Source organism: Pelodiscus sinensis, chromosome 15 (assembly GCF_052426305.1).
Source record: "Pelodiscus sinensis isolate ZL-2025 chromosome 15, ASM5242630v1, whole genome shotgun sequence".
Classification (NCBI taxonomy): Eukaryota; Metazoa; Chordata; order Testudines; family Trionychidae; genus Pelodiscus; species Pelodiscus sinensis.
In genome coordinates, this window is record NC_143066.1 from 35,101,335 (window position 1) to 35,127,732 (window position 26,398).

General features: G+C 43.6%; 1 protein-coding gene across 4 annotated transcripts in view; it reads left to right on the top strand.

Annotated features, from left to right (window-relative positions):
• The window catches only part of TOM1L2 (target of myb1 like 2 membrane trafficking protein), a 94,966-nt gene that overhangs the window by 13,809 nt on the left and 54,759 nt on the right, over positions 1–26,398 (top strand). For all 4 annotated transcript variants that reach the window (XM_014575251.4, XM_014575252.4, XM_014575254.4 and 1 more), the window contains exon 2: positions 26,154–26,238. In XM_014575251.4, the coding sequence (XP_014430737.1) occupies positions 26,154–26,238 (85 nt within the window). The remainder of the gene's footprint in view (positions 1–26,153; positions 26,239–26,398) is intronic.

A 26,398-nucleotide genomic window follows, 5' to 3' on the forward strand; every position in this document is an offset into this window, starting at 1 on the left:
ATAAAAGGCTATTAGCCAGGGGATAAAATGGTGTCCTTGGCCTCTGTTTGTCAGAGGCTGGAGAGGGATGGCAGGAGACAAATCGCTTGATCATTGTCTTCGGTCCACCCTCTCTGGGGCACCTGGTGCTGGCCACTGTCGGTAGACAGGATACTGGGCTAGATGGACCTTTGGTCTGACCCAGTACGGCCGTTCTTATGTTTATGGGAGAAGGACACTTTTAGTATCAGGAGAGACAGTGTTGTGTTTAGTTGCTTGGTGATGGATTGGCCAGCCCTTCTGCCTTCTAGGTTCTACCAAAGTCTTAATGGGTGACCTTGGGCAAGTCACTTTTATTCTTTGTGCCTTGGTTTTGGAATCTTCATAACATGTACTTCATGAGAGGTTAAAAGTTTTGTAAAGTGCTTGGAACTCATTGGAAGAAAGATTGTTACAGAAGCCCCAAGTATTCTGAAATGTACTCCAGGGTTAACCTATTTGTGGTAGTTTGTGTTTGGTGTAATTATCAAAGGGATTTTTGTGACTACGGATCCTGTAGCATTAGCATTCAAATACAGTTTTCTGCTTGCATCCATGCAAACATCTTAGGAAATGTTACTTTGCATTTTAAAAACGGATTTAATGTGGGATGGCAAAAAACCCAGTCCTCTCTAAACAGCCATGTCTACTGTGTTTTAGTCACATACTATGCTCCCAGAAGATTTACTTAATTCTTGATTATTCTGTTTATTCATTTTCCTTTGGAAAAGGCTCTTTTGAAAGAGGCTGATACTTGTGCCCAAGAAAGCATTAACCTTAATGCCTAGCTCTGTCAGAATACCTTGTCCCTTAGGAGCAGATGGTTTCCTTTAGTTTAACATGTTGCTTCACCATGGTTCCAAATCTTTAAATCTCTTATTTATAAACACTCTTAAAGCTGTCCCATAAGGAGAAATAAAAATAGAGTCCACCAATCTCTCACTGAAAGCAGCCGATTTTTTTTAAAAAAATGCTACGTGATGACTCTTCTAGTGCAATCTGGAGCAGTATGATCAGCGCAGGAATCTCATGCTATAATGTACAGGTTGAAGCTCTCTAGTCTGGCACTTCTTGGTCCAACATGATTTTAGTTAGCCAGATGTCCACTTATCATGGGTGTGGCCAAGTTTCCCGTAGTCACAAGTTTATTTATAGCCACCAATCCTGTCTCTCAGTTTTCTGTGTGATATTTAGCTCTAATTTGCCCCTAATTGTCATTTAAGAGCCCAATAATCAGTGGAAGTGTTGGTAATGCTAAGTGTAAGCATGTGTTTTGTGCTTTTTCTACTTATTTCCTTGTGCTAATACAGTAAAATTGTTAACAGTAACACTCTCTTATGAAGAGAACTGATCAGTTTTGGTTAGGCATAGGCTTATATTGGATGAATCAGTACAGTCATACGTTACTAAGCAGATTGCAAGTGCTGTTCCATTTATTCACCACAGTGAAATAAAAAGACCCACTCACTACTACACTGATTTCTTATGGTTGGGAAAATTCTCTGGTTTGGCAGCAATCAGGGGGGTGCCAAACTAGAGAAGTTCAATTTGTAGTAAAGTATTCCAAAATCAAGGGTTGTATAAACTCATGGAGTGTATTTGTGTCAAGACAGTCCCAAGCCAAGAGTATCTACACTGGACCATATTTGCTAGTGCTTCTGTTATTTGCGCTTCAGGGTAACTCAGGGTCCAGTGTATGATGGTGCCAAACTATGCAGCAAGAAGCAAAAAGTAGGCTGACTAGTCATAAGGAATCCTGTGGCACCTTATAGACTAACTGAAGTGTAGGAGCATAAGGTGCCACAGGACTCCTCGTCGCTTTTGCAGATTCAGACTAACACGGCTACCCCTCTGATACTAGTCATAAGGAGTATCAGGAGACCAAGATGACAAGGAGACCTTCTGGATAAACCTGTTATATGCTTTGGGTAAGAGCTTGTAAATCTAGTGCAAGAAGGGATGTAAATGGTTAAGTGGTTAATAGACTTATTTGTTCTGGTTAACCATATTATGTTTATAAGAAGCACACGATCTTTTTTAGGGGAAAAGGCAATAAATACACTACGTTATTGAAAGTACAACATGAAAAGCAGCATATGCATTCGCACGCGCGCGCACACGTGTCCTACAGTTACCAGTCTCTGTGGCTCAAATCACTCCTACTGGCCAGGCAAGATTGACTGAGTGAGGAGTCAGGGTTCATTCATTGCAATTCAAGGCTCTTCTGAGGCTTGGCTTGCAGGACTGAACCCCTCTTATACACACGAAAGTTCCAGTTTGAGTCTATAGCTATTGCAATGTCATGCTGTAATCATTCATCCTTAAATGGTGTTAATCTCAACACACTTCCATCATAATCATTCAGGAACCCAGCCCTGCAATCAGCCCCGGTGTCAACTCTTTCCACACGTCTACACTAGCGATTTAATCACTGGACCCAACCACATCAGCCACCACATCAGAGGCTCATTTAACTGCACATCCACTAATGTGATCTATGCCATCAAACGCCAGCAATGCCCCACTGCCATGTATATTGGCCAAAATGGACAGTGTCTATGAGAGAGAATTAATGGACACAAATCAGATATCTGAAAAGTCAATACACAGAAACCTGTTGGAGAACACTTTTATCTGCCTGGACACTCATTAATGGATCTCCAAGTCACTGTGTTGTTTCAGGCCAATTCTACAAGCCAAATACACAGGGAAGGGTTGGAACTTAACTTCTTTTACACGTTTAATTCTTACGCAAATGGAGTGAATGGGATATCCACTGGCTTGCACGCTAGCTTCCACATCCTAATGACTTAATCAACCAGCCAAACAGTGGAGGTGCTAATTGTTCTTCTCAGCCTCTTGTACTTCAACCATATACTCACTGTCTCTGTCTCTCTCTTTCTCACCCTCCTTTTCTTTCCTCCTTTCCCCCACCCCCTTTCCTTATTTATTCTTGGATCTGGACTTCTAATACTCCAGTCATCTGAGGAAGTGGGTTGTGCCCATGAAAGTTCATGATACCATCTACATGTTTTGATCGTCTTTAAGGTGCTACTAGTCTATTCTTTTTTTTTTTCCTGTTAGACTTACTCAGCTACCCCTCTGAAGGTTTTCCACAGTTATCCTTTGATGGCTATTGTCAAGCGTCCCATCATTGTCTCTTGTTTGTATCTCACTCTAATCTTGGGGGGGTCTGCCTGTCTCCAGGATTCATCATTTTTGCTAATTTAATTCAGCCTCGGGCACAGTGGGTGTTTCCTGTTTGTCTTGAATGTTCCCACTACTTGGCCACCTGGGCTGCGTAATGGCTTTCACATTTACACACACATCCTCCACTCACACCAAACAATTTTGCAGAGAGTTTCAGGCAAGATTAATAGTTACTAAAGGAATAACAAAAAGGAATCTATCACCACTTAGTTTACAATGCGGACAGGAGATATAACTTAATTTGTAATGCTAACAAGAAGAAAGACCTTACAGCAAACATTATCTAATCGTGAGAGACAGGGTGAAATAGAGGCATACAGAACTTATAAGCAAATCATTATACATCAAGCCATTATACATTATACTTACATTCTGATACCAATACTAAAATATTACATTTTGGCTGCAGCCAGGAGGCGCTGGAGTAGCTCGCCATCTGCCCCCGGCAAGAGGCCGCTTCAGCCTCATAAGGCCCACCGCAGGAAGGGGCTGCTCCAACTGGAGATGCTCCCCACCACAGGTTACATGTTGGCTGCCTGGGAGCGGGGCCGGGGGCCTTTGCTGGGGATTCTGCAGTATAAATCTTATTTAAGCTTTATACTGCAAAGCCCACAGTGCATGTAACCGCTAGGATTTTCAGTGGTTACACAGTTACACTTTTAAAAATGCCTTTTTACATCACTAATGGCAAGCATGTTGCAGCCTACTGTCCCATGTAGAAATCTGACATTCTAGGCTGGAAAGTGGCTGTGTGTTAAGAACTAGCCTGTACAAATTCAGGTCAGAAAATGCCCTGCAAAATGAGAGCAGATCTCTTGTTACAAACATCATTAAAATGTTTTGCCACACTTCTAGGCAATATCTACGCTTAATGCTGCAAGGACACAGTTGCAGCTGTGGCACTAGTGTTTCAGTGTAGATGCTTATCTCTCCTGTCATTATGAGTAACTCATCTCCTTGAGAAGTAATAGCTAAGATGACAGAAGAAGTCTGTTAACTTGGCCACATTGCTTTCTTTGTTTTTTGAGGGATACATCTGCTGAGAACAGTGTAGTGAACGCTGCATTTGACAAGAATAATAATAAAAAAGTTCATATTGACAGTGTGGTTGAGTTAACACAGCAGAAGGAACTTAACTCTTGAGTGCTTGTTTCTCAACTTTAACCTTGCATTCATTACAGCTTACTGCATTTATTTTCCCAATAGGATTTATATTTTTTTTAAAGAGAAAGACGTTCCTCTCCTTCCCACCCCAGAAACCCCAAGCAGCTTGCATTAAGCTTACATAAATTGCAAACTCTTTCAGCTTTGCCAGCAGAGTTTGAAGGTTCCTTTAAACCTCAGGGTGTTGCAGTCCTGCGGAGCTTAGTAGTTCTTGGCCCCTTTAGCTCCCCAAGCTAACAAATGCATCCTTAGGTTAACCTGTTCTTAATGGAAGCATTCAACTTGCCTTCTGAGAACCAAATACTACTTTTAATGCGGAAGCGTGAAATAACTTGTTTTCGGCATCTGTAATTTTATAAAGACTGAATGTGTTGATTTCAAAGTTTGGCCCTTTAAGACTCTATGGGTATGTCTACACTACACAGTTTTGTCAGAAAAACGGCTGTTTTTCCGACACAATTTGAGGAATGTCCTCACTGCAATTGCTTTCTTCTGCAAGAAAATCTAAAAAACAGAGGCTGTGGTAATCTTCATTCTACAAGGAAGAAGCCTTTTTGCGAAAGAGCTCTTTCACAAAAAGGCATGTGTGGATGAAGAAGAGGGAGTTCTTTCAGAAGAAGAGGAAAGAGGAAAAAGCAGAAGTGCCCTGGTGGCCATTCTTCCCATAGCAATCACAGAGAGCATCCGTTCAGTCTGGACACACTCTTTCAAAAAAGCAGATCACTTTTTCGATGCACTTTTGCAGTGTGGACGCGCTCTTTCAGAAGTTTTTTCGGCAGAAGCCTGTAGTCTAGACCAGTGTTTCGCAACCTTTTTCCCCTCATGGCCCCCTTCTGAGCCTCATTCATCATACGCCTGGCAGTTAAGTTTGGGTGGCCCCCTCAGAAACTTACTGTGGCCCCCTAATGTTCTGTTTTTTTCCATGTGACCGCCTAGAAGTAAGGCATGGCCCCCTGGGGAGCCATATGGCCCACATTGAGAACCATTGGTCTAGATCAGGGGTCTCCAAACTACGGCCCGCGGGCCGGATGCGGCCCGCGAGGCCCTCTCATCCGGCCCGTGGAGACCTTTTTGTCTACGGAAAAAAAATTACGGAAATTTACGTGTATCCTGCCAAGATCAGCCGCCGCTTACGTGGACGTTATGTTTTTACCGAATTAAAACCCATTTGAAGCAGATGTGGCCAGTTGCCCAGATGAACTGCAGCTGGAAGTCATTGAGTTGCAAGCAAATGACCTCCTTAGGGACAAGTTCAAAATAGGACTGGTGGGTTTTTACCATATTTTGCCCAAGGAAGACTTTCCTAATGTCAAAACTTTTGCATCAAGGTACCTTTCAATCTTTGGAACAACATACCTGTGTGAACAAACCTTTTCAAGAATGAAATCCGTGAAGAACAATTTGAGAACAAACTTGTCCCTAACATCAACAGTGACCTGAGATTATCATCGGACAACAAATCTAAAGCCAGAAATGTCTGCTATTTTGGCATCCAGGAAACAATTTCACCATTCACACTAATACAGGTGATCATGTGTAGTGTATCAATGTGTTATTAAATAATAACTGAATAAAATAATATTAAATAAATAATTTAAAAAAACATCCATGTTTTGATTGTTTTTTATTTGGACCTCAAGTGTGTAGTCGGCCCCCGAACTGCTGTTTGATAGTTAATGCGGCCCTCGGGCTGAAAAGTTTGGAGACCACTGGTCTAGATGTAGCCTTATGGGAACAGTCCAAGAGGGCAAGTCTGGAGTCTCTACTTTCAATCCTTTTTTATCTAGGACAAGCAGAAGAATGATTGATTTATATTTTCCCCTTTTATTCAGATAACTCAAACTATTTAACTGGTTCCTTGTGGACTAAAATTTTGCCTGCTTAATTTCAGTCCAATGTGTTGATTTTTGGAGCTGTAGAAGATACATTGACGAGATAGTGGCTGCTGAAGATTAAAATGTATTGGCAATATTAGGCAATAGAATGCATTGAACCCTTTGTCAGTTAAGCCATCTGGAGTCTTGATTGCTTAGTATCTATGAAAGAGTATCCCTGTTGCACGCTAAATTGCTTATGTGTATATTAAGCAGATGTTGACCACTACATAATTCAGCTACTTGATTTTCATCTCACTATTTAGACTTCTAGGCTCTGCTAGCACATTTTATTTATAGTCTAGAAATCTGTCGTGTATCATTGTGAGCAGTTATAATCAGAGTGCTCTGGAGTATTTCCCAAGAAATCAAGTACATAGTAAACGATGTCACAATAACAGGGACACAAACAGAAAAAAAGTGCGAGCAAGGAACAGGATACATTTGATTTATGGGTGCCATTATGTCTTGTCACTAGTGCCTGATGTGGATTAGGCTGTAAAAATAATTTAGTTTGTCTCAACTGCCTTCTGTAATGACATTTTTGGTTCTAACTAAAAGGATATTTTAGAGGAAAAACATTGTACCACGAACTATGCTCGTTTGGGGCAATATTGATAAACATCAAATAATTTATTAACCAAGAAATGATTGTGGCAGCCGTAAAATGGTTGGCTAATCAGAGTAAGATCAGTTTTTATTTACAGACATAATGAGCAATTAAGTATGAGCAGCTGTCAGAGGAGGAAAGTGATTACAGTTCAACAGAAAACAAAATGGGTCAGCATTCATTTGTGGTTTTCTTGACATTGCAGCTCGTGTGTGTGTGTTATAGCTACTACAATAAGTAAAGCAGCATTTAAAATACCTGTCTAATGTAGAATCATAGAATACTAGGACTGGAAGGGACCTCGAGTAGTCATTGATTCCAGTCCCCTGCAGGACACAGTACTGTCTAGACCATCCCTGATAGAAATTTATCTAACCTACTCTTAAATAACCCCAGAGATAGAGATTCCACAACCGCCCTAGGCAATTTATTCCCGTGTTTAACCACCCTGACAGTTGGGAACTTTTTCCTAGTGTCCAACCTAAACCTCCCTTGCTGTAATTTAAGCCCATTGCTTCTTGTTCTATCCTCAGAGGCCAGGAAGAACAAGTTTTCTCCCTCCTCCTTGTGACACCCTTTTAGATACCTGAAAACTGCTATCATGTCCCCTCTCAATCTTCTCTTTTCCAAGCTAAACAAGCCCAGTTCTTTCAGTCTTCTTTCAAAGATCATGTTCTCTAGACGTTTAATCATTCTTGTTGTTCTTCTGGACCTCCAATTTCTCCACATCTTTCTTGAAATGTGGTGCCCAGAACTTTATACCTTTCCAGCAGGATTGTGAACTGTTAATAAGTACTCTCTGGGAATGGTTATCCAGCCAGTTATGCACCCACCTTATAGGAGCCCCATGTAAGTTGTATTTGCCTAGCAGCCCTAGTTTTATTGATAAGAAGATCATGCGAGACCATATCAAATGCCTTACTAAAGTCTAGGTATACCACGTCCACCACTTCTCCCTTATCCACAAGACTCGTTATCCTATCAAAGAAAGCTATCAGATTGGTTTGACTTGATTTGTTCTTTATAAATCCATGCTGGATGTTCCCTATCATCTTATTATCTTCCAGGTGTTTGCAGATAATTTCCTTAATTACTTGCTCCATTATCTTTCCTGGCACAGAAGCTAAACTGACTGATCTATAGTTTCCTGGGTTGTTCTTATTTCTCTTCTTATAAATGGGCACTATATTTGCCCTTTTCCAGTCTTCTGGAATCTCTCCTGTCTTCCATGATTTTCCAAAGATGATAGCTAAAGGCTCAGATACCTCCTCTTTCGGCTCCTTTAGTATTCTAGGATGCATTTCATCAGGTGTAGCTTAACAGTGAGTGAATGAGTGAAAATCTGGTTTCCAATAATGTTCCCTGGAAGCATTACATTTTTTTGATGCAGCTGGATTTTTTGAGAATTTTTGTACATACTACTTCTGGTAACGGTGACAGAATCCAGCACTGCTATGAAAGACCATATTTGAGGAGCAGACTATGGAATGTTCTGTGAGATCTTTGACAGATTATAGTTTCATCCCAGCAGGAAGTGATAACTTCACCCCCCCATAAGACATCCTTTGCTAATAGGGTCAATTTTATATATAAGAATCCACCTGAAATTGTTTTTGGATTTTTTTTATTCATAACATCTTTGGGATTTTTGCTTTTTGTCCTGATTTGGGATGGAAACACTTTTAAAGTTTGAATTCCTGCAGGACTGGAAAACTGTTTCCTTCCAAGTTCTAAAGAAAATTGTCAAGACATTTTCCAGATGTAAATGTAGCACCTAAGCCAGCAGTGGGCAACCTGTGGCCCATTGGGTCCCTTGTGTGACTCATGAGACTTTTAGTTTGCTATTGCCAGATTCCGCTGGTTTCAGTATTTTTTTTTTCCTACTGGTATTGCTAAAGTGACATGCATATAAAATGAGGTGTGTGCTGATTGCACGCAACATTGACTGTGAGAGCCGTGTGCGCCCTCTGCATCCAATGAAGCACTGCTATGGTGCATTCAGCACACTCAGCAAATTCTAGATACATAAGCACAGTTAGCAAAACCACCATCACAACTGTTACTTCGAGACTGTCTTGGTTACGACAATCTTGTGATCAACTGAGATGAAGAGCCACTCAGGCAGCCGACTCACTAGTTAGGTTGCTCATCACTGACCAATGCTCTTTTGGTAACCCTTGGGTCAGTAGAGACTGAGAAATGCATTTTGAAGGCAGTACGTGAAGGGCTACATATGTTCATCTTGTTAAACTTTAGGATATATATTCAGGTCTTCCTAAAAAGTGCTTTGCAAAGATAACCATTATGCATTTGTGCAGCTGATGAACTTGGCCTCTTGGAGGGGGTGGCTGACCACAACTACCTCGATAAAAATGACTTTAACACAAAATTATTTCTTTCACTTGATAGAGCTTCAGGGAGACCAGCCCTCTCCTCCCTCTTCCATAAAACTAGTGTCCTTGCTGTACTGTTTAAGCCAGAGATGCTTGAGTGAGGCAGGAATTGTTGCATTTTAAAGAAGTCTGTGTTCTTTTTAGTGGTGTGAAGAAGTAAATTGGTACATTTCCTGGTGGCTGCCTCCAAAAGTTATAGATACCCGACTGCCTTGTTTTCTGCTGCTTGTTGGATAACCAGCATCTTCCACTGGGCACTGAATGCAAGCTTTCTGGTACATAAAAATATTAGAGAAGGGAGAGGGGGAATGTTATTGTGCAATCATAGTAGTGCAAGATTTAGTTGGTTTCACTCATGTTGTCATTATATGCATGTATTTTAATGGTTCTACCCATAATTAAGTACAGTGTTTTGCTTGTCAATCTGCAGTTATGCTATAGTTGCGAATAAATCTTTGACTAGCGTCGGTGTGGGAATGGCAGAGTTTGCTTCTCCTTCTTAAGTGTAACTAGTGTTTAAATTTATTTTGTACAAGCGAGAGTACAGGCAGTGACTTGCAAAAAAACAGAAGCCTGATTAGGGATTCTGAAAGGTGGGGAAAAAATCCATTAGTAGTTTGTTTGGAGCAAACAACTTGTTACAAGTGGGTGGGCAGTGGGGGAGTTTTAAATATGAGAAGGGATTTTAGCCTTTGGGGCTAACGTGGTTTGAAAATTCTTAGAACAGTGCACCCATGAAAGGTAATTAGTTCTGAATATGAAAGACTTCTTGCGTGTAAATACTGGAGTGAACTTGCTTTATTCATGTAGTACAGAATTAGCAATCAAGCACCAGTGGATTTCAGATGTAGTTCACGGACACTTTGATCATCTATGATTTTCATAAAGGCTGCTTCTTTATCTGTAATTGTTTTAAACTAAACACTTTCTGATGATTGGAGGTGGGGTGCGTGACAGAACTCAATATTGACAACCGTCCTGGCTCTTACTTGTGCTTTTAAGTTTATCATGTGATGTAACTTGGCTGTCAAGCTCCAGAATCTTAGATGTAATGTAAAACCTAACATGTGGTATACTCTCCCCCTCTTCCATACCTCATGGTTTCATCTCTTTGGTCTTGGATGTATTTATTCTTGTACTTTTGTTTGCATGGTGTCAGTCTATGTGTTTAATGAATTTTAAACAAGTTTATGCAATTTTCCCTTTGTCCTCCTCTGAAATTTTAAGGACAGTCTATCCATTATATAGAGTATTTATATGCCAATGAATTGGGAAAAGGCCAGGTTGAAAGATAAAACTACAGCTTTATCCACTTAGAATTTTGGGCAAAGAAATATTGGAAATTTCATTTCATGAACATGTCAGAAACTTATTGAGGTTTTTACTGGAGGTTTAATATGGACTCTAGTGGCTTGTGTTTCCTGATATGTCTGTTGAAGTACATACTGGAAAAACTTTTCAGGATATTTTTAAAACACCTTGTGATAGATATTCAGTTCTCCTGCCTTTCTCCAATCATAAATCATTTGTATATGGTCAGTCTTTGACTTGAGCAATCTTTTGTTCCCAGAAGAGAGTCTTTTTTAATATATGTGTTCAGTTAAAACATGTGGTTCACCTTTCCGTAACATGAGGAATCTGGGTTGCTCAGTTATCCAAAACAGACTGAGAACTCAAAACTATACAAACAATATTTTGGCAAAAAATAGGTGGTGAAATACGTACATTAGCCAACCTAGATGCATGACTGTAACTTCATGACATCTGTACACAAATACAGATGCCTAATTGTGTTCAGGGGAAGAAATGAAAATTGATTGATGTATCAGAATGCATTTGGATAACTAATCCAAAGCCAGCAATTTGCTAAGATAATTCTGTACCTGTCAGCTATACCACTCAATCACAACTGTACTTTAAGTCATAGCTTAATACAGAAAAGGTAAATCTGAGGGGGGAAAAATTGATGTTTATACCATCCAGAACGTTTTAATTTATGCTTCCGTTGTTTCTTCCATCTACAAACAATAGATGGACATGCAGGATGTGTTAATACTAGAGTCCTGGTAGTGTTGCTGAATAAATCACAGGTGTTTCCACACTGTATTAATATATCAAGACGTGAAGTTGTAAAAGAACATGATTTTTAGAGGAGGATGTAACTTGTCATAAGAATACTTTAGTTCATTGCCCTCATACAATGAACAGGGCAAGCATTATGTTCTGTATGAAATAACAAGGTAAGCACCTATATTTATTCAAGTAAATCCATAGAAGGAAAACTGTGCATGTATGTGTGTACATACACACCGCTGTCTAGGAATTCTAATGGAAGGTTTCATCTGCTCCAACTTCTGACATGGGCTGGAACTCTCTAGCCTACAAAGTAACAAAAATGTGCATAAGCCTTCAGGGTCACAGTGAGGTAGGAATTTTGCAGAGATCATCACTGAAAGAGCAAAGGCAGCATTTTGGTGCAATATATGCTGCTTTTAAATTTCCTAGTTCAGATTTTTGAAAATGGCTTAATGTGGCAGAGAAGCATTTTCACTTGACCTACTTCTGAAGGACTGCTATTTACAGTCCTTGGGTCAGTGCATTAGCTTTAATGAGGATACAGCATAGCATCGCTAACAGTAATTTCAAGCTGATGGGAAGCTGCAATCAGAAGATTGACTAAGCCAGGTCTACAGTACTCAAGAAATTTGATTTAAGGTGCACAGTTCTTGTAGCTGAGTTGCATAGCTGGAGTTGACATACGTTAAATCAAATTTCTCTAGCATCCCCACTGCAGGAGGTCAACAAGAGAAACTCTCCTGTTGATTTCCCTTATTCCTCGTGGCCTTGTGGAGTACTGGGGTGGATGGGGATGCCATCAGCATTTGATGTAGCAGGTCCTTACTAGACCCGCTAAATACAACCCCAGAAGATAAATCTCCAGTGTCAAACTCTACATAAGTACAGGCAGTCCCCGGGTTACGTACAAGATAGGGACTGTAGGTTTGTTCTTAAGTTGAATCTGTATGTAAGTCGGAACTGGCGTCCAGATTCAGCCGCTGCTGAAACTGATCAGTTTCAACAGCGGCTGAATCTGGACGCCAGTTCTGACTTACATACAGATTCAACTTAAGAACCCCAGGCTCCGCGGCTTTGCTCTGCTTTGCTCCCCGTCCCCCTGGTCTGCAGATCAGGGGGACGGGGAGCAAAGCAGAGCAAAGCCGCGGAGCACGCGGGCAGCGGACAGCCCAGACGCATCTGGGCTGTCCGCTGCCCGCATGTTCTGCTGCTTTGCTCCCCGTCCCCCTGGTCTGCAGAGAGGGGGACGGGGAGCAAAGCAGAGCAAAGCCGCGGAGCACACGGGCAGCGGACAGCCCAGACGCGTCTGCTGGAGACCAGGGAGAGGGAGGGCCCCGTTCGTAACTGCTGATCCGACATAAGTCGGATCCTTGTAACTCGGGGACTGCCTGTATAGACAAGGCCTAAGGATGCACTTCCTGGCCTGGAAGCATATTGATCTGCTTGGGGTGTAGACTCCACTTCCTCCTTGGAGAGCAGCCCATTTAAACCCTCAAGCTATGCCAGGAAAACTTGTCAATTACCCATTTAGTGTACCTAGCCACAAGTTACAACATACCTTAAAAACTACTGCTTTAAGGTTGTTTTTTTTCCATAAAACTGAATTGTTGGTAGCTTGAAGTGTGTGCAGTGTTAATCCCGAAACCCACATTTGGATCCAGGTTCCCCTCACTCCACACTCTCCGGTACCTATCTGTGGGAAGCCGTATGTATGGCTTCCAAATGTAATAGCTACCTCCAATATATCTCTTCCTCTGCCTGTTGGAGAGAGCTTGATTAATAGAGTTTTTGTTTGCCATGAGTTTTGCATTCAATGTTGAAAGGGGTGAGGATTCTTATTTCATGTGACAGAGCTGCTCTGTCTACATCCAGTGCCTGTCTCCCACACTCTTGAGCCTCACCCTGTTTCTCAACAGTTTTTATTTTTCCAGTGGAACATTGTTGTCATGGGAAGGCAAGATCATGACAGAAGAGTAGTGGTAAATAGAGGGCTCAGAATACTGTGAAACTGGTCCAGTTCAAGGTCTCAGTGTTCTGCTTTGTTTGGGAAGTCCGGGCAGAGCATGAAATAGCAATTTCAGGTTTTGTACCAAATAGGCATTTCAGGGCATGTGGCGTGATTCTGAGCTTGTTACCAAGTCTAGCAGTCACACATGCCTGGTTTATATGGCCTGGTCTGTATCATTCACCCTGCTTTTTCTGTCTTGATTCCCAGAAGGATGTGTTAATTGATACATGCCTACCTGCCCATCAGGTGTGGAGCTCATGGGCCCCCTTTCAAGGCAGCTGTTCACCTCTCCTGTTGACTCTGTGTAGATGAGGCATTATGCACACAGGAAGGATTTTACATGAAAGTGACTTTTGTAAAACACAGATCTTACAGTTTGAACTTGATCTGGCTGCTGAGGATTTTTTTGTCACAGTCCAAGATTGCCTCGTGAGTTTTCACTCTAAGGTTAGTCAGGGTTTTCTGACCTGCAGACATGCTGTGATCCTCATGGGATTTCATAAACTAAGCTGGGTTAGTCTGATTAGAGACCTTATTCTGACATGTAAGGGTGTCTCTCTTATTGTTCCCCTTGTCTATTGAAATTGTGATCCTAATGTAGGCACAAGACACTGTTAATTCCATATAAATTGTTAGTTTAAGTTAATTATTTAATTTAATTTGTATACTAATCCTCTTTGGTCTGGATATGGTAGGCTTTGCTGCTTGTCCTGTCTGCTGTTAAATGGGTGCTGTGTTCTGCTCCAGATGTGGTAGTTTAAACAATACATTTTATATGCTGTACCGATATCACAAGGATATTGAAACTGTTTGTACAGCACTTTGAAATCCTCTGACCAGACACGAAGTAGCAATGCACTGTTTGCAGCAGTGCTCGTTTTATCTGTAATCACAGTCTAATGCCATATGGTGAGTAGTCTTCAAGCTTAGCAATGGGGCAACCATTTCAAAAAGAGAATCAGACTGTTAATTGGGGCAATGACTGTTCCTAAATAATGTTAACAGGCTTCTTTCAAAGTTGGCATAGGGGCTAAATATTTTTAAGCTTTAGTCTTGAGCACATGCCTATTCTCTTGCTGTTTAGGTTTTTAGTAAGTATGTGGGTTCAGTGCAAACTGATTATACATTCAGAACCACAAATGTGTGTGGTGCTCTACAGACAAGACAGCCAGCCTGCCCCAAGTAGCTAAAATATGATGCAGTGCAGGGATGGGCAAGATCCGGCCTGCCAAGATCCAGCCCATTAGCTCATCCCTGTGGCATGGAGCAGCGCTACTCAAAGCAGTTTGGCTGCTCCCTATGGCTGTCTGCATTGGGTGGGAGGAGGCTTCTGTGCTGCCCTCACCCCCAGCAAAATCTCTCAGCTCCTTTTGGCCGGAATCCAGCCAATGGGAATTGAGAGTTTTTTCTGGGGTCAGGGGCAGCGTGTGAAGCCTCCCCCCACAGCACAGAGCCACCTGGTCCAGCCAGCTGCTTTGAGCAGTCTAGGGCTGCTGACTGGGAGCTGCTTACGTAAGTGTCTCCTGACTAAAGCCTGCCTCTGGCACCCCCTCTCCTGCACCCATACCCCCTCCAGGACCCTGCACCCCAATCCCCTGCCCCCAGGTCACCACCCAAACCCTTTGCATCCTCCTCCCCTGTGTCCCAGATGACAACTCCTTCCCAGACCCTATACCTGGTCCTGCATCCCTCCTCCAGGTCAGAATCATCTCCTGCACCCTACCCCCTCCTGAACCCAGCGCCCTAATCCCTTGCCCAAGGTCACAATCCCCTCCTTCACCCAAACTCCCTCGTAGACCCCACACCTTCTCCTGCATGCCAGTCCCCTCCCACCCAACTCCTGTCTCAGACTCTGCACACCCTCCATAGAAAAGTGAAGCCTTTGATCAAAATCTTGGAATAGCCCCCATCAAAAATTATGACCCGCCTCTAATGTAGGGTGACCATAGGCAGGACAGAAAACCAGAACTCCAGCAATCCAATTCACATCATGTTTTTTGTATGCTAATCCATTTTCTTTGGCGAGGCCAAGCTCAGCAGTTTTACAGCAGCACCAAGCAGGGAGAGTAGAGTAAGCAAAGTGGCAGTGTGGAACATGTTGGCCTTTGTCTGTCTAGCAAAGAAACTGGCCTCCCATATGAATGACTGACTTAAAGATACCCTCAGTATTGATCTCTAAATGCTGAATAGCGATGCTACCTTAAAAGCAGCACTTCGATCAGAAATTCACGTCCACTTCAGTGATATCTAATAGTAAAAAACAAAAAAGAGCGTGAGAGACAAGCCTGAAGATGCAATAGAATGCTTTGTTGTTTAGTTCTGACATCCTGCTTTCCCATCTAGGTGTTCTGAATAGGGCCGTGTCCTAAGGTCACCTTGGCATGTCTCAAATGTCCTAAGCCTCATGTTGTCAAATCCTCTGATTCAGTAGCATCTCTCTACTTGTAGGGTAACTTGCATAATTCTACTCTCTGTTCAGAAAATATGTAGTCCTTTAAAGAGCTTTGTGTATCCTCTAAAAAGGGAACCGAGAGCCAGATGCAGCGCCTGGTTTGCCTGGATGCAATTCCTGGGGCTTTGGGTCCCCCCCAGCATTGGGGAGCCTGCACTGGTGCTCCAGCCCCACCCTACCGTGGGGCTGGAGCACACAGAATCTACTAGCCTGGGCCCCCTCTAGGCTCTGGTATGCAAGAGGAATGTGGGGAGTGTCATTCTTCTCAGCCAGGGGCCACGTCTGTGAGGAGTTTTTGGGTTTTGCTTTTTCTGTTGTTCAGTGGCCCCGACCCAAAAAAGGTTCCCTACCCCAGCTCTAAAACCATTGCAACTGGCCCCAGCTTGACAGCCTTTGTTTAAAAGGACTCCCCTGGGTCAGGGTTGAGGTGAAGTAGGAGAATGTGTGGAGAGAGGAGCCTGCCAATATTGTAGCTAGTTTTATTCATTATGACTGCTGTAATGACAGGGAATGAAAGTCAAACTGCTCAGAGGTCTAATTTGCTAAAATCAATCCTGGCTCACTCCATTAAAGCCCGGTTATATCTAAAACCACTGTACAGAAGAGAGATTTGAGACCAGCTACCTTGTAAACTACCAAGAGTAAAATCAGTGCCATATACCCATGGTGTCCACCGCGCTAGCCCGGGGTGGGCAGGCAATAATATTTGGTGGGAGGCCACTCCAAGATTTTGGAAAATGGTCAAGGGCCGCACTTTTCTGTAGAGGAGGTATGGAGTCTAGGATGGTGCAGAAGGGCACACAGTGTAAGAGACTGGGGTGCAGGAGAGAGTATGAGTTCTGAGAGGGAGTTGGGGTGAAGGAAGGGATTGTGACCTGGGACAGGGAATTTGGGTGCAAGGTCCAGGATGGGGTCTGGGTCCAGGAGAGGATTCTGGCTGGGGGAGGATTGAAGGAAGGGGTACAGGATCTGGGAGGGAGCTGTGACTTGGGGCAGGGTCCCAGAGGCAGGCTCTGGCTGGGAGGTGTTTACCTAAGCATCTTCTGGCCAGCAGCCCTGCAATATCCCCAAGGCAGGCTGGGCTCCCTGCCTGCTGCAGCCTCAAACTGCTTAAAACTGCAGGCTGCTTCCTCCATATGGCTCTCGGATCCAGAAAGGGGGGAGTCTTGTGCTTCCCTACTCCTAGGCCAATCTCTCAGCTCCTTTTGGCTGGTTGTTTCCAACCGATGGGAGCTGAGGATTGGGCTGGGAATGGGAAGATCATATGAAGCCTTCTCCTCCCTCCAGAGCAAAGAGGAACAGGGAGCAGTCCTCTGCTTAAATCAGCCTCTGCTGCATGCCTGAGGGTCCCGGCAGGGTGGTTTGCAGGTCAAATCCAGCCACGAGATGTATCTTGCCCACCCCTGCACTATCCACATGTGGCTATTTGGCCAGTTCAGTATGGCTAGTTCGCTATAGCTTCAGAACTGGGTGGATGCCACGGCCATATGCCATTTGAAAGCCAAATGGGGGTAGTAAATTTTGATTTGCTGGGGACCTGGGCCTTATTTGAAATAAGAACTTCCTTGGTTTCTAATTTCTGAAACAAAGTGTGCACCTGTATCATATCCCGTGTGTGCACACATGAGGTGCTCTCTGGACCAAACCTCTTGGCTCATTTGTTAGTTGGGAACGGTGAGATTATCCATGTAGAAAGAAATCCATGGATTTGTCACACCAAGGGCTTAACCAGCGTAGCAGAGCATTTAATGTTTAGCCCACACCTATATAAACACAAATCTCTCTTTCTCTTTGTGTGTAGTTTATACACATAGCAGGACTTAAATGTCCACAAGCAATAACTTGCTGCCTTTGCCCAGTACTGTCATTTCTGCTTGCGTATTTCAAGTGTGTTGTGCATCACAATGACTCTTGCTGTTGAGTACTTGGTAGACAGACCTATGCTCAGAGAGCTCTATTGTAGATTGTCCTCGCTGCAAATAAAATGGGTCTTATTATCTGGGGTTAGCCAAGATGGGGGAAAATCGCAGTGAAGACACAGCAAGTCGGCTTTTACCTTGGGTTAGCAGCTACAGTTAAAGCCTACAGGGGAATCTGGCATTGAATCTAGTGGCTAACCCAAGTTAGGCCACATTGCCACTGAGTTTAAAATATATGAATTTGTCTTCACTGCTATTATAACTCAAAGTATGAGCACACTTTTTTTTCAGTGAAGTCATACCCCCAAGTCAGCCTGTGGCCTTATTTCCTCCATGCTGTCACTATTCAGCTAGGGCATGGGTGGCCAACCCGCGGCTCGCGAGGCTCATGCAGCTCTTCACCCCTGAAAGTGCGGCTTGTGAAGCCTCGCTCGCAGTCACCCCATGCACCCCTACAAACGGCCCCCGGCTCCCTGTGCTCAATGACGGTGGCTGTCAGGAGCCTGATGTGGCCAAAAGGCCTAACCCAAGGTTTTTAAAGGAACAGCATCTCTTTTTTTTTTTTCTTTTTTTTTTCTTTTCTTTTCTTTTTCTTAACAATTCTGGTGCAGCTCTTTGCATTTTTTCTGCCACTGTTTCAGCTCTCTTCATTTAATGGGTTGGCCACCCCTGAGCTAGGGCAGATGTCCATAATCTTCTAAAACCAGTGCTTCATTCTTCAGTCTAGAAACACGCATATGATACATGTATTATATACTGTTCCTACCTGAAACTAATCATCTCAGTTCAGATCCTGTTGAAAGTGTTCCTCAGAAAACATCCTGTGGCGACTGGCATCACTATTAACAGATGTAACAGAGTTCGGATGGTGTATGGAGATTGAACTATCCTTGTGTTCATCAGTGGAGGCCTCCCAGGTCAGGGCTAAGGTGCATGGTCAGGACAAGGAGCGGGAACTTTGCACTGCTGTTACTTGTGCTGTCTCTGTTCTGTCTCCAGGGCTATCAGGCCAGTACCTTTTAATCTGCTCTGAAATGTAGCTTTAAAACAAAAGTACGAAGGGCTGAGTTGATAGGATTGTGTAATAGCTGACCTTCTGTGCGCTTCCTCTCAGCTTTTGTTTGTTGTTGGGATGCTACTGAGCAGAGCTTGAAACAAATGTGCCCCTTGAGGGCAAGCAGCTGTTTTGTTCTTGCATTTAAATAAAACGAAAGAGCACACTCCTCGCTATCCTACATAGTCCATTGCTTTTTAAAAAAAATGTGAACGAGAGCAACAAAAAGGTGTAGAAAACATGACCTAGGAGGAAAGATTGAAAAATTTAGGTTTGTTAAACTTGGAAAGGAGAAGACTGAAGGAAGGCATAAGTCTTCAAGTACATAAAAGGTTGCCATAAATTATTCTCCTTAATCATGCAGGACAGAACAAGAAGCAATGGGCCTAAAATGCAGCAAGGGAGATTTAGGTTAGATGTTAGAAGTTTTCCTAACTGTCAGAGTAGTTAAGCACTGGAACAAATTACCTAGGGAGGCTGTGGAATCTACATCATTGGAGGGTTTTAAGAATAGTTAGACAACAGGGGAGGGCAAGATATGGCTCTCACTGCCAGATTCACCCTGCAAGGATCTTCAGGCACAGAGCTCCCCCACTGCACATTAATTAGCTGGTTCTCCACTCTGGGCAGCGATGGGGCAGAGGGCTTTGCATGCTGCCCCTACCCTCAACACAATTTCTCAGCTCCTATTGACCAGCTGAGAGTTTGTGCTGAAGGGTGAGGGAACACACGAAGCCTTCCCCTTCCCACCCTCCTGGCACCCAGAGCAGAGAGCCACAAAGAGCAGCCAGCTGTTTTGAGCAGCCTGGAACTGCATCAGGACTAGGCAAACACCTCCTGGCCAGCACCTGCCTCTGGCACTCCATCCCTCCCTACACACCAACTCCCTGTCCCATGTCAGCACCCCTTCCTGCCCTATGTCACCATTCAAATCCTCGGCACCCCCCTACCCCAGGTCACAACTCCCTTCCAGACCCTTCATCCCCTTCTAAACTCCTCCCCCAGGTCAGAATCTTCTCCTGCACCCGTACCGTCTCCTGAACCCTGCACCCCAATCTAGGGATGTTAGATACTGGTTAATTGAATAGTCGAGTAATTGCATGAATTCTTATCGGTTACTTGACTATTCTATAGTCCCCGGAGGTGGGGCTGGCAGCCAGTGCGCTTTGGCCCCTGCCATGCCGCGCTGTTGCCTCTGTATCAGAGCCAGTTTAAAGACCAGCTGCCCTCACCCCATGTTGCTGCCTCTGATACAGAGCAGCAGCGTGGGATGGCAGCAGCCCCTGTCGGAGGTGAAGGGGGGAGGTCTTGAGTTTCCAGACCCAGTATAAGCCAGGACTGAGCTGGGCTGTCCGCCCTTCCTGCTCCTAATATACTTTAAATGCAGAGCCTGGCTGCTGGCCAGCCTGCTAAAAATTTTACGGGGGGGCGGGGGGGAATGCATGTAGTCTCTCACTTTAATGAATAAGCTTTTGCTTATCGGTTAATCGACTACACTATTACATCCCTGCCCCAGGTCACAATCCCCTCCTTCATCCAACTCCCACTCAGACCCCTCACCCCCTTCTGCGCCCCACCTCCGGCCCAGACTGCCTCCCCTACAGCAGTGTAGCCTTTGATCACTTACTAAAATCTTGGAGTGCCCCCATCAAATATTATCACCTGCTCCTGGGCTAGATGATGCTAGGGAGGTAATAGTGTAGCTGTTTAAATGGGTAATTGCAGTTACCCAAATGATTACACGTGGCTCCAGGTACCACTCCCTGAGAGCAGGGTGGTAGGCGGGAGCCAGCTTGTTGCTGCCCCATGCTGCAGGTGCATGTAATAGCTGAAAATTTCAGCAGTTACATGGTTAGCCAATTACTAGGTAATATTCCTAGGTAATACTCAGTACTGCCTCAGTCCTACATTTCTGTGATTCCATATCTAGCTTCATTTCCTTATAGTGATCCCAGGATGAGTGGGTATAGGCTTGGCTGGTAGATGTGTGCATGGAGGCTGATGCTCAAGAGGAATTCTTAGTTTAGCAGCACCTTGTCTGAGTGCTGTAAAATAGGCAATAGGTAGCACTTTTACAGAGATCTATCACCTAACAACCAGAGGTGAAAGTAAGGCGGTATGCCCCGGTGCTCTTTAAAATGCCAGCTGTGGCGGGCTCTTTAAGAAGCTAGCAGGCATAGGTAGCACGTGGGGGAGGATGATGCGAGGAGGAGGCAGGGTGTGATAGGACAGTACCTGTCAGAAATTTAAGTTATTTTCACCCCTGCTAACAACCCATGAGGTAGGATTGTATAATGTCGTTTTACAGATGGGCAAGTTGCTTCACCTCTTTGCCTCTGTTTCCAAGGATGATCATGTCAGCAGGCTGGAATTAGAATTCCAGAATTTCTGGCTCTGTCCTGTGACTGGACTGCTCTGAGATTTAATGTTGAAAGCCATGAGCGCTTCGGATGAAAGGCGCTATAAAAGTGCAAAGAATTATTCTTTCCCATCCCTGACCTTGAGAACTAGAGACTTAGGTTAGTACAAGGTGATGTGTGTTTTTTGCCCAAGAAAAGTGTCCCAGAAATGATTCACCTTTCTTCTCCCTGCTTACTTTGGCTTGGCTTGGCTTGGCTCGGATGTGTGTCTGAATTAACATGCCCTGCAACCTCCCAGAGCTGTGATGACAGTGTCTCCAAGCCCTTGTGCAAGCTAATGCCAACCAACTGGCATGTGCTACAGACCTCTTATGGGCAGTGGGGAAATTGATGCTTTTCTAATGCATTAGCTGCAGGTGCACCTACTTGAAGAAAATATGCCATTCCTCCGGGATTCTGGCACCTGCACTAGGTGTTGGCAACAGTTTGACCCTGTTGGTATAATCAGTCAATTATTTCCTGTCCAGTTGGAGAGGCAGTGGCAGGAAGATGCATGCATCTGATAGCAGTTTTCCCAGCATTTAAAAACCTTTCTAGTGTTGCTAGAAGGGTTCTGCAGTTTCTCGCTACAGGAGGATGATTCTGTTACTCTGAGAAGCATGCTCCCTGACTCCTAGTTTACACTAATAGCGTTGTACTGATGTGTGTCTTGGAGAGTGTGAATCTATTCCTGCATTGTTGGAGGTACTTGTGAACATGGTTGTTGGTAATACTGTTTCAATTTTGGTGTACACACAGCTTTAGCGTAATCAAGTGAAGTGGTTCCACAACTGTGTTGGGGCCTCTTGTCTGTAATGTGTGCTGCTTTTGAAGTGATTTGTATTTAAAAATCAGAATCTCAACACACTCAGTCAGAAAGTCACTGCTTCTTCTCCATGCTCTGAAGGGAAGAATAATCACAGAATTAGCAGGAACGGCCTGATGCCATGAATAGCGTGCCTTTAAATATGGGGTATTTTTAAGCACGGACACTTGACATTCTTTGTAAAGCCAATCCAAAAACATGCTAATGAAAATTGCATTCCCCATAGCTCTTGCTCAATTCCTGCCCTGATGTCAACTTTATATTACATGACTCTGCTGTCAAATGCTTGCCTTCTCTTTAGAAATCGTCTGGGAAAATGCCAACTTCACACATGGCCGTGCCAGCAGCCGATTCATTCATTGATCTTGTAATAAATATGTCCACAGACCGCTTGGTGACTGAGAACTGTGAAATCTTTTGAAACTTTCTCCATTTAGCATAGCACTGTTCCCTCTTGTTCGGTGATGTTACTGGAGGTAGCAAAGAGATTGACTATTCAATTAGGGCCGCTGGCAGTTTGAGCACATGTAGGTTTTTTTATGGCCAAGTTGGAGGAAATAGGTTATTTTGTGCCCCCTTAATTGTTTGGTTACTGACACTTTTATTTTACAGTTTGGTTATTGACTCTGCATAATATGTAGTTCAGGATTTCTTGTCTGTTTCTCTTATTATACACGCACGCATGCACACACCTAATTATTTTAAAAAGCTCATGGTGGAGGCTTCTGATTCTAGAAACCATAGGATGCCAGTTTGTTTGTTCCTTCTTCCTTAGGGAAAAAAACAGAATGCAAGTGATTTTTGTGGTCCATAATCCGTTTCAGTGGTGTGACCCAGATTTACTGCTGTGTTGTTTTGTGGAGTGCATCAAAGGGGCTGAGCTCCGGGAAAGAAGTCTCACAAATATGCATGTGGTTTATTTGAAGTTCAGTATTACTCTTCAGTGAATAGAAAGCAGCTTGAAATCTTAAACATGCCAATATTGGTCAGAACACAGTAGACCGTACTCTGTTAACATCCTTGTTGAATTGCCACAGAATGGGAAAGCTTCATATGTGAATAGATTTTGTGCTACTTTGAACCTTACAATGAGATAAGCTTGACTGGTGACTTGATTCTGTGCCCTGTACAAAGAGGAGACTATGGCTGGGTTGTTTTTTATTATTCTTATTCCTCCTTAGGCTTGTGGGACCCAGAGATACCTTGAGTGCCTTGCAACTCTCCTTATGAGACTAAAAGTGTGCCTGATTGAGAAATTGATGAGCTCACTTTCCTTATGTTCCTCTCACTGTGGGACTGAGCAAACTTCTCTTCAGTGCTTCTCACTGTGGCCAGGTCTATGCAGAGTTTTCTCGCAAGGCTGTGAACTCCTGCACAGAACTGCTGAGGTGGGAATACTGGTTATTGGTAATTTAACCATTGGTAATTTAACCATTGGTAATTTAACCATTGGTAATTTAATTTAATATTGGTAATTTAACCATTGGTAATTTAATATGGCTAGTACTCCCTGTAAGCTGTGTGCTTGTGAGGCCATTCAGGACAGATTCCAGTGCCTCCCAGCTGATTGGCAGAGCGCCCACTGCTAGGTTTTTGTTCTATTGATGATGCAGATTCGCACATGCTTTGGTGCACATAAAAAAATCTATTCCACACCTGGATGGAAAAAATCTGCACATGGATGGAGATACGAGGGGAAATATTGCACCTTGCTCTGAGCTGTCACTTGGTCTGTGCTAACACTGCTACAGTTACTAGTACCAGGGGAGCTGTATATTTGATCTCAACTGTAGGAATTTTTTAGGAACAGTGTTACCATAGATCTAGCTTTCTGGTCCTGGAAGTACAAGGCAAAGTTATAGAACTGGTTCAGCCTTCTAAAAGTGAATCCAACCCTGTTCAGGCACTTTTATCCCTTGAGACAAATGGCTTGGCTTGTGGAACTTGATGTAAATAGGGCCCTACCAAATTTACAGTCTGTTTTGCTCCATTTTGTGGTAATAGGATTTTTAAAATAATACATTTCATGATTACAGCTATTGAAATCTGAAATTTCTCAGTGTTGTAATTGTAGAGGTTTTGAGTTGAGGGGGAGTCACAAAATTATTGTAGGGGAGCTTGCAGTACTGCTACCCTTCTGCACTGTTGCAGGCCGCAGCACTGCCTTCAGAGCTGGGCGGTTGGAGAGCAGTGGCTGTTGGCCGGGAGCCCAGCTCTGAAGGCAGAGCCACAGCCAGCAGCAGTGCAGAAGGAAGGATGCCATGGTATGGTATTGACACCCTTACTTCTGTGCTACTGCTAGTGAGGTGCTACTGTCGGAGCTAGGCACCCAGCCAACAGTTGCCACTGTCTGGCTGCCTAGCTCTGAAAGCAGCATAGAAGTAAGGCTTGCAAAACAGCAATCCCCCCTAAAATAACCTTGCAATTCCCTTTTTGGATCAGGACTCAGAATTTGATAAATGCTGATCTTCCCCATAAAATCTGTATAGTATACAGTAAAAACCCACAGAATATCAGATTTTACAAGGGGACATCAGATTTCACTGTCCGTGACCCATTTTTCATGGTTGTGAATTTAGTAGGGCCTTAGAGACAAAGAATTCAAGGTGACTGCAAAGAGAACAAAGGAAACTGCACTTCTGCTATTCTTTCTGCATTCCAATGTATAAACTATGCCTGAAAGATTTATTCAGGAAAATTCTGCTTGAGTCTTGTACTTGTTGATTGGTTGGGCTTTGTGTTTGGTTTTTGTTTTTTAATGTCAAAAATTTGGGTCTTGTTTACTCTGCTTTCCTGGAAGATTGGGAAAATAGTAATAGGTCTGTAATTTCAGATAACATGGGATTTGAACTAAAACCTGATTAATTGGAGAGGGAAAGTGATGCTTAGTCACACAGTTAAAACCCCTTTTTGTTTGTAAGTATATTTAATTCAAACATCCAACAAACAGGTGGAAGAAAACACCTCTTGTTAAAGATTCAGCACTACCTTCTGTTAAGGTCTGAGCACACTCCCAAATCACATCTCCAGGTCCTTCAAGAGATACTGTCTGCAAAATTGGAAAGGCAGGAATTTAAGCATTTTCCACCTCAGTAGTGTCAATAATGTAAGTGTACAAAAAGGAGGCAGGTCTTCCCTGTGAAACAGAAATATGAATTCTGACTCCACAAGAATAGTGATAGAATGTTAGTCTTTAAAGTGCTACATAGTCCTATTTTTTGTTCCACAGGAATAGGGAGAGTTGATATAAAGAGGTGTTAAAATATTGTAAATTAGAACTTTGAAAGATGAACCCATTTTTTCCATCAAAATATCAGAGCTAAAGTAGGATGGTAGGTGAGAAGACAGGGCAGGAATTAACTGACAGTCCTTCTGTGGTCTGGGGATATGGTGTATGTTGAGTAATGCAGCCTGCTGGACTAACTTTTGCTCCAGATGCTTTTGGACTGGTCTCTAAATTGGGGGGAAATTGTGTGATGTTGTCTAGCAGTGATTTCTCAAACTTTTTTTTTTTTCTCATGAGCCAGTTGAAGAAAATTATTGATGCCCGTGACTCAACATAATTTAACTAGTGTGTGGGCTCTGGGGTAGGGCTGAGGATGAGAGCTTTGGGGTGTAGGAGGGGGCTCCAGCTTTGGGAGGGGGGGCAGGGCTGGGGCAGGAGGGGCGTACATTGGGTGGCTCCCGGTCAGCAGTGCTGCAGGGGTGCTAAGGCACCTTCCTGCCTCTCCTGGTGCTACAGACCAGGCTGCATCCCAGAAGCAGCCAGCAGCAGGTTCCCAACCAATGGGAGTGCTGAGCTAGTGCTTGGGGGCAGGGGCAGTGTGCAGAGTCCTCTCCTCCTAGCAGCCAATCTTGTGGCTGCTGCTTCTGTTGCACAGTGCAATCTGCAGTGCCAGAACAGACAGGTAGCCTGTCTTAGCACCCCCGCCCCCAGTCGCCTGATCACTCTGCAGCAACACAGTACTGGGTTGTGACCCCTAGTTAAACCACTGGTCTAGAGTCAGTAGTGTAAGATCTGTTTCAAATACCCTTTCCTAATATAGGGAGTGCTTAACTTGTGAACAAAGTAATAGACTGAAGATAAGTTGAACTCTAATAACTTCATCAAGGAGAGGTGGTGACAGAGATTTTTGTGTTGGCTTCACAGAAAAGGCAACTGATGGCTCCTTGCAGAGTGAAGACTGGACACTTAACATGGAGATCTGCGACATTATCAACGAGACAGAAGAAGGGTACGTGCTGTTACAGATAACTTGGGTGCTCACATCTTTTGCTGTCGTACCGACACTCATCTTTGTCTTTCACCATGCTAAGTGGTGCAGTGGGTTAATGCACAGATTCCAAAATCCCATTTTTAGGTAGCAGCTGAGTTGTTTGGACACCTCATCCCAA